This window comes from Myotis lucifugus, unplaced genomic scaffold, assembly GCF_000147115.1.
Source record: "Myotis lucifugus unplaced genomic scaffold, Myoluc2.0 scaffold_279, whole genome shotgun sequence".
Lineage (NCBI taxonomy): Eukaryota > Metazoa > Chordata > Mammalia > Chiroptera > Vespertilionidae > Myotis > Myotis lucifugus.
Window position 1 is genome coordinate 340,520 of NW_005871327.1, and position 11,585 is coordinate 352,104.

The 11,585-nt window shown below is 53.1% G+C and overlaps 1 protein-coding gene and 2 non-coding genes across 3 annotated transcripts in view; 2 read left to right on the forward strand and 1 right to left on the reverse strand.

Annotated features, from left to right (window-relative positions):
• RCSD1 (RCSD domain containing 1) overlaps positions 1–1,061 on the forward strand; it is a 41,507-nt gene extending 40,446 nt beyond the window's left edge. The window contains exon 8 of the mRNA XM_023763268.1: positions 994–1,061. Within this exon, the coding sequence (XP_023619036.1) occupies positions 994–1,061 (68 nt within the window). The remainder of the gene's footprint in view (positions 1–993) is intronic.
• A 6,048-nt stretch (positions 1,062–7,109) lies between these two features.
• Positions 7,110–7,181, forward strand: TRNAP-CGG. The gene has a single exon. It is a non-coding gene; the product is annotated as a tRNA-Pro (tRNA).
• A 613-nt stretch (positions 7,182–7,794) lies between these two features.
• TRNAP-AGG lies at positions 7,795–7,866 on the reverse strand. The gene has a single exon. It is a non-coding gene; the product is annotated as a tRNA-Pro (tRNA).
• Between the last annotated feature and the right edge of the window lie 3,719 nt (positions 7,867–11,585).

Here is an 11,585-nt window from a genome sequence, read left to right on the forward strand (position 1 = left end):
CTGGCGGTTCCCAGGACACCTGTGGCCGCACTCTGCAGCCCCTTCCTAAAGCCTCCGCTCTGAACCATCTGAGTTTGCTCTGTTTCCTGCTGTGACCTTGACTGACCCCCAGCTCACCCCCTTCTGCCTGCAAACATGCACCCTCCCCCCGCCCCGTCCCTCTTGTGTCCCCGGCGACCTCGCTCTGATCGCTGACTTTGCAGCTCACCGATGCCCTCCCAGCCACCAAAGACCAATGGCCCCTCGGTTCTTGTCACCCTCTCCTCCGCCACCCGCCCTGACCCCTCCCGCCAGCCCTCCCCCTCTGTCTGGGGAGGAGTCCCGCCTGCTGACCTGGCCGCTCCCGGGTTCCCACTGCCCGGCGGCAGCCGCGAGTGACGTGACCGCTGGGCCCGGGCCTCACCGCCACCTGCTGGCGACTCCGACTGCTCAGCACCGGCCTGGCTCCCGGGGCCTCCAGTCCCCACGCCCCGCGCCCCCAGAGCCACACTCATCTATTCACTCAACAGACTTCCTGTGCATATGCAGCTGAAACCCAGCCCCTTTGCCAGCCTCCCGTTCCTGCCCCTGAAGTACTGCCCCCTTTCTCTCTGTCATCCTCTCGCCTGCCTGCCCGTCCACAGGCAGTGGGTCCACAGGTCTTCCTGAGTCTCCCACTGAGGGCCTTTGGTCTCTCCTCCTCACCGCTGCCCGGTCCCCATGTTACCCACCCCTCATCTCCACAGTCACAGCCTCCTCAGAGTCCTGGTCTCCAGGCCCACCCAGCGCACCGACACCTCATTCACCTTCCGAATGCCAGCTCGGTGCCTGCTCTCCCGCCCACACCTCCCTGCCCTTTGGTTACCTGAGTTCATGTTTCTCTGCAAGCTGACCTTTGCTGGGGTCCCCAGCCTTCACCGTCCCCCTCGCCAGGGCCCAGGGCTCCATCCTTCCCCACCTACCATTCCACAATAGGCAGTGGCCCTGCCCCAGATCCCCCTGCACACCAACCAGATGCTCTGGGCAGCTTGGGCCACCTGGAGCCCGCCCACCGCCTCTCGGTCTCCACGGGCGCTCCCTGATTGCCCGGGGTCAAACGCCCCACTCAGTGCAGTCCATGAGGATGGCCCACGCCACACTGTGGGTCCGTCCATAAGCCTCACAGCGTCTCAGCTGGAAACCTGATGGTGATGAGGCCCAAGCAGCTCCTAACACATGGGGAGCTGACAGCAGTGTTCCCACAAGTGCTCAATCAATAGCTGGCTACCTGGCCTTCCCTCCAGGGTCAGTCTTTTCTTTCCAGTTCTTTCTGTTCGTTTCCATTTCCGAGCAGTGTTTCAGGACAGTGAACTTGAGTGGGAATGTGCGGGTAGGTAAGAAGTAGGGCAGGGAGGACGTGGGAAGCCAGGCATCAAAGAAGAGGCGGCATCACCTCAATGTTGAGGGCTTAAGCTCTGGTCCCTGGGTTTAAATCCTGACTCCACTGATTGCTAGCTGTGTGACCTAGGGGAAGTCACTTGACCTCTCTGTGCCTTCATTGCCCCATCTATGAAACAGAGCTAATAGAAGCATCTGAGTCATATTGCTTTGGTGAAGAATAAATGAGTTGACGCATGTAAAAGACACATTAGGCACATGGCATTATTATTACTATTACTACTGCTGCTGCTATTGTTGTCTGATCTGGCATCCCTGAGGAGATGGCTGGTGTCAGGATGGTCCCACTCTCCTCCCAATTCATTCTTTCCTCCTCTGCTCACAGGGTAACACTCCTGTCCAGGACACGAGGATGTAAAGAGGAGGCCCCTGTGCTGGGCGGCGAAGGGGCTAGAGACGGCTCCTCAGAAGTAGCAGCCGCAATGGTAGCAGAAATGAGACGTCAGCAGCGGACTGCGGGCAGGAGTCCACCCGCAGACACAGGTCATGCTTCCTGGCCTCCACCCGGCCGGCAGAGACGGGCTGAGGGCACAGATGTTATCAGCTTGCGTTTGTGTTATCTGATGGACTTGGTTTAGAAAACAAAAACAAAACACTTATTTAAAACAACTTGCAAGAGTGACCGCTCCCTGGGGATACTGGTCAACCCCTGGGTCCAGACACTGTCCACACGCACCCACCCCTGCGCTGACCTCGGGACGGGCTCTGACTGAGCTGATCGGATTGTGTGTAAAGTGCTAGCCTTTTACTGCCTGAAAGTTTTTACCTGCTCTAATGTAAGCAAAACCCAATCTCAGGTGGCCAGAAATGAAAAAGAAAATAGTATTGCTGAAAATGTGAATCCTGCGACAAAAAGACCTTAAATTGTGTCAAGACCCCGAGACAGCCTTCCAGCAGGGCCCAGATGTGAACTAGCCAGTCAACTCTTAAAACACTGGACCAGGGTCCTAGCTGGTTTGGCTCAGTAGATAGAGGTCCCGGTTTCGATTCCAGCCAAAGGCAAATGTCCGGGTTCTCGGCCCTCAGTGGGGGGCATGCAAGAGGCAGCCAATCAACGACTCTCATCATTGATGTTTCTATCTCTCTCTCTCTCCCTCTCCCTTCCTCTCTGAAATCAATAAAATATATATATATATATATATATATATATATATATACACAAAAACAAAACACTGAACTAGGAGAGATAATCATAGAAACAAAAAATAATGCATCTGTGCCGGCAGCAGGAGCTTTTGTGGCCCCTTGGTTTCCTAGGTGCCAGGCTCGGTCACCCCTTCTGTCGGGAGGAGGAGGCGGCAGGGAGCAGATCCCGTGGACAGGCCTCCGTGGACAGGCTGATCCAGTAGGTCTCTGGGCTCTGCTGTAGCTCCCCATCCTGAAAGCAGACCAGTGCGGACGACGCTTGCCCGCTGATTCATCCAGGGAGATGCTTTGAGCGCTGGGATGTGCAAACTACATAATAAAAACGCCTTCCCCAGCTTCCCTGGGAAGCCGTCCTCCAGGGAAGCCCAGCTCTCCTGCCGCCTCCTGAGGGCTGGCAGGTCTTCAGTCGATTCTTACATAGCGCTTGCTGTCTGCTCTGTGGAGGGGACCGGAGGCTTTGCAAGGACGGGGCCTGACTCCCCGCTCCTTGTCTCATAGCCTCTCCCCCATAATGCACTCCTGCTGAAAGGTGTTAATCCAAATAAACGTTTCATCGTTAGGCTTGGGCCTTATGAGTTCAGTGACTCAGCAGCAGAATCTGCTATTTCTCTGGAGGTCTGTGACACCACACACTCTCCTCCAACTTCAAAAATCATCTCCCAGGTGAGGAGGCCTTACCTCACCGCTGGTACCTCAACTTCCATTCACAGTTCTCCTAACTCCAGGATAGTGTTAATATTTGGGATATTGTTTTTCAAAACTTTTAAAATATAATGCATTTTCTAAAACATGTAACCTAGTGAGGACTGGTGCTGTAATAAGATTTGTATTTTAGCAGAGTTCTAGAGCCATGGAGTGTCTATGAAATATCTTTGTCTCTCTATCTGTCATCCATCATCTACCTATCCAGCCATTGACAGAGATGTATCCTCCCTAAACAATACATGGTTTTATTTATATTTGTCTTTGGGTCATTTATACACTCACACACAGTACCAGGTAAGAATTCTGTGAATGGCCCTAGCCAGTTTGGCTCAGTGAATAGAGCTTCCGCCTGTGGACTGAAGGGTCCCAGGTTTGATTCTGGTCAAGGATACATGCCGAGGTTGCAGGCTTGATCCCCACCCAGTAGGGGCATACAGGGGGCAGCCAATCAATGATTCTCTCTCATCATTGATGTTTCTATCTCTCTTTCCCTCTCCCTTCCTCTCTGAAATCAATAAAAATATATTTTTAAAAAAGAGTCCTGTGAATGTGTGCATGGTTGTGAGTGTGTGTGACCAGAAGAAAAGGAGGGAACAAAGTGTGGGGTGTGGGTGTAAAAATAAAACTCCATTTTGCTTCTGGAGGGTCTGTCCCTCATAGTCGCAGATGAGAAAGGAGCAATAACAATGGACAAGAATGTGACGGTGAAGGAGCGTGTGTCATGTGTCAAAACACCTTCCCACCTCCCCATTCCCTATTAGTTACAGTATTTGATCTATTTTGGGGGGGGGGGGGAAGGAGGCCCATTCCCAGGGTTGTTATGTGACGGAGACTCACCAGGTGCCGCAGCCTGGCTGCCTATAGCTCTCCTTTCCCGAAAGGTGTCACATTTGCATGGTTGATCCCGGAATGTCATAGCTGGGCATGAAAGAAATCCATTGTGTTAGGTAGCAACCAGGAAGACTGTTTCATTCAGACTTTCTTTTTCTTTTTAATATATATATTTTTTTATTTCAGAGAGGAAGGAAGAGGGAGAGAGAAACATCAATGATGAGAGAGAATCATTGACTGGCTGCCTCTTGCACGCCCCCTACTGGGGATCGAGCCTTCATTCCAGGCATGTGCCCTGACCAGGAATCGAACTGGTGACCTCCTGGTTCATGGGTTCACGCTCAACCACTGAGCCACGCCAGCCGGGCTCATTCAGACTTTCTTCATCACAGGACGCAGAGGGAGCCATGGAATTGGGCTCGGATGCCCCTGGTGCTCCCGTGAGTCATGAATGACTCTGCCCCTTCATGCTGTCATTTTACGTAAAACTTTGAGAAAATTTCTTGGACTTAGACAAACCTGTCATGTCAGTTATCTCACTAACCGCTTCTGTTTTAAAGAAAACGTGAACTGAATAGCTCTTTAACCAACATTCAGAGACGAAATTCTACAATGATTATATGGTTGGTATTCAAAGGCTGGGTATCACCAAGAGGCAGGCACTCCCTCCCCTTCAAGAAAACTACAGGACGTCCAACATAGTCACTGCTGTTGGGCTGTCTAAGGAGCCCTGTGTGCCCGGTGGTGCCAGGCACTGCCCCTCAGGAGGGACGGCCAGTTCACTGCCGCCTCTGCAAGAAGTCAGAGCAGGAAGGCACAGAAGGACCTGCTCTGTGTCGCCTCACGCTCTGTCTCCTTTCATTCCACCAACACAAGGAGACGCATAGTTGTAAGAACCCTGTTTTCTTTGTGACTTAAAAATGTTTGGTGCCAGATGGGTACTAGACTTACAGGGGGATCACTTCATAAGGTCTATACATGTAAACCACTATGCTGTACACCTACAACATATAATAGTGTATGTCACCTATAATTGAAAAATTAAAAATAATAATAAAGGCCAATTATCTTAATATCTCTCATTATAAAAGCCTTTATTTTAGAAAATTTGTGGAGGAAAATAATATTTTAAGTAAATAAAAATTTATTCATAATTCCAGTACCCAGAGATAACAATATTTTATGGGTGTTCCTCTAGTTTTTTAGTGCATGTATCCATGTTTTGTTTTTCTTGCTAATTTTTGGTTGTTACAAAATTAGGATCTTACTCTATGTATCTGTGTATCTTTCTTGTTGGTAACACACTATCCTCAGGCCGTCCTCACAAACAATCACAGTTTATCCTCTTCCATTCGCCCAGGAACATCCAGACCAAGGCCCAGTCTGTGTGCAACACGGGGTACTATGATCCGCGGGGGAAATGAAAGCGTTCTCAGCTCTGTTCCTGATCTAGACCTTAGATCGCTGCCACCTTAATGACCTCATGCACCCTCAAAACTTAAAACAAGGGACACCTTTTGAATGAAAACTGAAAGGACTGAGGCCAAAGTTCATTCCTAACGATTTAGTGATGGCAAAATCCAAAGGGAGGCATGCAATCAACCTTAGACAAAAGGATCAGCGAGGGGAACCACATAGAAATGTTTTTCGGGAAAGTAGCTGCAACTACCGTAGGACGTTAGGCTGGAGTCTGGAAAAAGACACACATTTTCAGTCAGATCCAAGTTTCTGTTCGGATCAGGACATGGCTTTCAATGGGCGAAGCAAACTACCCTCCCTACCTACCCTCCCTGACGTGGTGAGTCCGTCAGTGCCTCACCCCCCAGGCTGCAAACCAGGCTCAGCACAGCCAAGAGGCCGGTCCGTGTGCCAAGTTAGCGGACCAGGCTGCGGCTACCGTCCCACGGATCCCGAATTAGGGGCAGCTAAGGAGGGAAGAGGGCTTCAGAATGGGGAGCCTCTGCAATGTGACCACAATCCGCAAGGAGAAGGGGCGGGGGGGGGGGCTGGGGAAGAAGGGGACGCTCAGGGCTAGGCAGACAAGGCCAAGGGGGAGCCCAGGCCAGGACCCGTGACGCCTGAGAACCAGCGCTCCTGCTCAGCTGGGCCCAGGGCCTCAGGGCGGTGACCTGCAGCCGGGGGTGGGGGGTGGGACGAAGGCCCCTCCCACCGCCGCCGCCCCTCCCCTCCTCCTAGCACCAGGGCACCCACCTGCGCTCCCTCCTCCACGCCCTCCAGACCAGCTTCTCAGGTTCCGGGGGTTCCTAGCCAGCGCCTCCTCTCCTTCCAGTGGCCCCAGTAGCTACCTAGGTCTCTGGGCCTGGACTCCTCACTGCGACATGAGGACAGCAGGACCCAAGGGCAGGCTGCTGTGAATGTCCCGCGAGTGCCATGCGCGCAAAGAGCTTAAAAGAAGGCGCGACCCATCCTGCACGTTGGGGGAAAGTTGGCTGTTAATTCTCCTTGGGGATTGTTTTCCTCCCATCGCCTTCCGAGCCGGGATAAGGGTGTCTTTCTCTCGCCCGTTCTTCCTGCCCTCGTACCCAGACCCACCCTCCAGCGGGCGTCGGGTCGGGGCGCAGAGTGGGATGGGCCCTGGTCCGTGGGCGCACCAAGGGTGGTCTCATGGGAGAGTGGGGGGCGCTCCCCACAAGGGGCGCAAGCTGGAGGCGGGGAGACCCTGGGCGGCGAGCACTCGGCGGCGTCCGGCGCGTCCCAGAGGCTCTGCCTGCACCTTCCCAGCCGGTTCCCGGCGCGCGGGCGCCCCATTGGCGGAAAGGCCCGGCGATCCGGGCTCCGGGACCGCGGCTTCCCGAGGGGACCGTGCGAAATGAGCGCCCCCGCCGCCCTCCTCCGCGCGGCGGGAAGGGCTCGGCGCCCAAGCCTGGGGGAGGGAGCGTCCGGGCGGTGAAAGGGTCGCTGGCCGCGTCCGAAGGGAAATAAAGCGAAAGGCGGAAGGAGAGAGGCGGGTGAGGCTGAAGGGAGGCGCCTCGAGCCCGTCTGCCGAGAGCGGCTCGTTGGTCTAGGGGTATGATTCTCGCTTCGGGTGCGAGAGGTCCCGGGTTCAAATCCCGGACGAGCCCAGGCTCTGAGTTTTTTCTTAAACCTATAAATTAAAAGCTTTTTCTTTTTCACTCAGGCCATTTAGCGGTTTATATTCAACAACTCCAGCCTAGAGCTCGAACGTTGATCGCCTTAGTCGTGCGAAGCAGGGCAGCGAATGAGGTCGATTCGTACAAATATATGATTGCCGTGCGTCCGAGAGTGAGGCATGGCAATTGCTTATAACCCTTCAAAACACACGTGCTTGCAAAAGAGACGCCTCGTGCAGAATCCGGGGGCACCCCAACCCCTCCTAACCGGAGCAGAGGGCGCCTGAGTTAGCAGGTCCCAGGTGAGGGCGGGCCAAGCTCCTCCAGACGAAGCCCAGCCCCGCGGGCGGTGGACGTGCCCGGCTTGGGCAAGGGTAAGGCTCACCCACCTGCAGGCAACCCAGGTCGGAACTGTGCGCCCGCAGCGTGCGCGCTGCGCTCAGGAACTGCCGCGTCTGTAGTGTTTTCATGTTACATCTTTTAATGGTATTTAAATGTAGAGTGCGCCCTCGGTTCAGGAAGTTTCATCTTCGTGTTTTGCAACAATACGTGTTTATAAGATGTATTTATTTAGAAATTTTAAATTTTTTAAGGAAAGAAAAGTGGGCTCGTCCGGGATTTGAACCCGGGACCTCTCGCACCCTAAGCGAGAATCATACCCCTAGACCAACGAGCCGGTGTGCTGCTCTGTCGCCGCCATGACAAAGGAATGTGAAGCTACTTAGTCCCGCGCCCCCAAGCGGCTATTTTTATAATGGTGTTTATCTTCAGTTCTTAAAATTCTATGATCAGTTTTCTATTTTATTTTCCCTTTTGATATTTGCAAATCAGTGACACAAAAGAAAAGTGTCATTGCTGGTGTAATATTTACCTCTTATCTAAAAAACCAGAATTCTGTGTATATTCGTGACTAACAAAGTGCATTAGCGTGTGGCAATGCCTGTGGCAGCCAGATTCCAGGCTCTACTGAGTTCTGGTTGTTGCAGTTTCCAATAACAGTAAAATTGTCGGTTTCTAGCCTGCATCTGTTATCCTAGTGTTCAAAGCACCGCCTTTCCAGCCTTGTGAATTCCCATCTCTGTTTTTACTCAAACTGTTGTCTTCAGCTGGAAAATCTCTTTCCTTTTGCATAAATTCCAAACTCTTACCTTTCCAGAAAAAAAGATACTTTAACATATTAAAACCAATTGTATGTGTCTCCTTTCATCACAATTTGCTGGAGGCCAAGACTCAACACCAACACTGAATTATATAATTGGCGACCAATTTTATAATTGGTTATAATTGGTGCCCAATTGTCCCAATATCTTTAAGGCATGGCTTATTTATTATATTTAAAATTTTTAAATAGTATTGAGGTTTATGCTAGCAAAGCCAGCACTCAATGAATAATTGCCGAATGACTGTAATTTGTTTCAAATTCACTAACAATGTAAATGTTGGTACTTGGACAATCAGTAATTATGAAGTGTCACTCTAGCAAATAAGTAACCAGATAGGAAACAATAAATAAGGTGACTAATCTAAATAGACCTATTCATTTATTTTATTTCATATGCCATTCGTCAGCTTATTCATTTGTTCCCTAGCTCGTTTATTCAACAAACATGGAGAAGCTCTTCGTGCCAGACACTGAATTGTCGACTTTCTCCCTGTGGTTTGACACCAGTAAATCACCGTGTGGAGCTCTAACGTTCAGCCCTGCCCCAGTTTTATTTGAAACTGTCCTCGACTTCCCCTCCTACTCTTTCCTTCTTATTAGAGCTCAAGGCCAAGAGGATAATACGCTTTAAACTGTTAATCAGTTCTAGATGCCCAAACAGTTTACTCCTCAAACCTATTTCCCCAGAATGAGGAAACTACAAAATATAACTTAAATGAAAACTTCAGATTTCTGAGAACCCCAGTCTCTGTAGTTACTGAGAGGGCTCTATGCTCTCCTTTCCCACTTGAACTTGCTAGAGTTTATTATTATCTTTTGGGGTTTTCTTTTTCTTCCTCCAACTTCTCTCTAGTGATTGAAAAAGAGTTTGCCTTTTACTCTGCAGGCTCCCCGAGAGGATCTCATCTGCCCCTCACAACAGAGATGCAGGAAGATCGACAGGAACAAAACTCAACATACCAACTGCCTGACTGGCGGTGAGAAACCTCTTTCCGGTCAGAGGAATGCCTGTGGCCCCTGCAGGAGGCATCCGTCCCCAGTGAGGGGAGGTGGTACAGAGACGGTTGCAGGGCAGGGCAGACAGGGTCTCCAGTCACAGCGAACAAAGAAGCCTGGTGCCGTATCCCCCATGACAATGAGCACCTCCCAAGGTCCCCATTACTCCGGGTACCCAACGGTGCCTCTGTGCCCAGAGACATCAGAGCCAGTAAGACTCTCAGGTTTTCAAAAATGTGTAATAAGCATGCAACCCTTCTCCTGAACTAAGATGTTCTTTCCATAGAAATATCAATGAAACTGGTTTAGCTCAGCAAACCTTTCTCCCTGTGGTCTGGAATTCACCTTTAACTCTATCTGATATTTATCCCTTAACCGTCAAATTCTGTGTTCCAGGAGCCTGGGTATCCTCGCCCACGGACCACAGTTTTCCAACTGTCCTCTGTCAACAAGTCTCAAAACACACGGAGGGAGGCAATGCCAGTGAGAATGCAGAGGGTGAGGAGGGTTCCGCCACAGTCACAAAGATCTGTTGGGAACTTTGGTGCCGGTCACCGTCTTCCTACTGTCTCCCGCTAGTCCCAGCTCTAGAAAACCCTGCTCAGATATACTCGTCAACAGAGGATCCTGAGTGCCCCTTATCTCAACCCTAGGAAGAGAAAGCAAACGCCCCGAGGGTCCCCAAGGTAGACTCCTTCTTAGTGTGGACTGTAGGGAGCAGGAACCCAGGGGGACCCAGGGGCCAGGGCACAGGCAACCATCAGCCAAAGGCCTCTGCATGTGACTGTCCTTATTGCTGATTCTTGGGGGGCGGGGGGCTCTCCCCCAAGGAGCCCATTCCTTTCAGAGGCAGCAGCCCTTTACCAAGGACCCTTCTGACCTTCTTGGAAGCCTCCCTCCCAAGCCACCGTGTTGCCTCCACTGCTCCAGCTGGAGAGGAGTTTCCAGGATGGAGGGGGAGGTGCTGAAAGGAGGAGGGCTGCTGAATGATCCTCGGACGCACAGTCATGGTTGGAAGTCAGGGGTTTTGTTTTTGTTTTTTCCATTTACTCCCTTGACAGACGGGTGAGAAACTGCAAGCGAGGACAGCGCGGTGACAGCCACCTCGCGTGGCCTTCTCTCTTTGCAGCCGCTGCAGACGAGCTCGGTAACGCTCACCTGTTCGTTCAACAGGCACGTCCTACCTCCTGACGGCCTGGTGTTCCTCATCGTGGAAACATTTGCTCCGAATGCATGTTCGTCCTTCGGCCGCTACTGAGCGGACGCCTCTGCGGGACCACCTGCTGCCTCACGGGGGGGGGGGTGGGGTGGGGTGGTGGTGGTGGTGGGGGCTCTGCCCAAGTTCTGCCGTCCCTTTTCCGACTTGTTCCTCCAATCTCGTCTAACCGTGTTTCCTCCCTCACGCTCCCCGCCGCCCCCGGTTTCACCGCATCTCTCTCCTCTCCGTCCCCCCGCTTTCCCTTGGTCAGCGGTTCCGGGGACCCTCCCAACACTGTCCAGTCTTTACTGGGCAGCCGGCGCGCGCGGCCCCTTCCTGGGCCAAGGTGACCCCGCTCAGCGGGGCCGCGCGCACCGGGGGGTCCGGGTGGGAACGCCCCCATCCCCGTTTTTGTTAACAAACCCGGTGACGTTTTGTTGGCGAAAGCAAAGCAAACAGGAAGCGCCCTCCTTTGTGTCCCAGGCGGTAGGAGAGCTCCCGGTTCCCGCCGCTCCTGCAGCCCAAGGGGTTCCCCAGGGGAGGGGAGGCAAGATGGAGACTGCTGAACCAGAGGTCCCTGGAGGCACAGCTCACACATATCCAGGCCGGGCGTGGGGACCGGGCAGGGGGAGGTGTGTCAGGGCCATTGAAACAAGTCCCCCCGCCGCCCTTACTGACTTTGTCACTAAACTGCGGTTCCCGTGGGTGAGGCTCACAGAAACCGGGAAGAGCGGACGCAGGGGCGGGACCCCCGGGCAAAGACCCGCGACGAGGAGACAATGGGGGGAGCGGAGGGTGGGACCCTGGAGAGGCGGAGGGGACCCGGCCGGGGCCGGGCGGCGGGGCGGCAGGCGGCAGCCACCGCGCAGAGCGGCGGAGCCGGGTGCTGGCCTCCCGCTCCGGGCTAGGAGCCCGGGTGAGACGGGGGAGGTGCGGCCTCGCCTGACGAGAGGGGGTGATGGACAGTCCTATCTCCCAATAGCGTCCTTCCCAGGGCGCGGGGCCGACCAATGGGAGGACGAGTGGGCGGGGCCGGGCT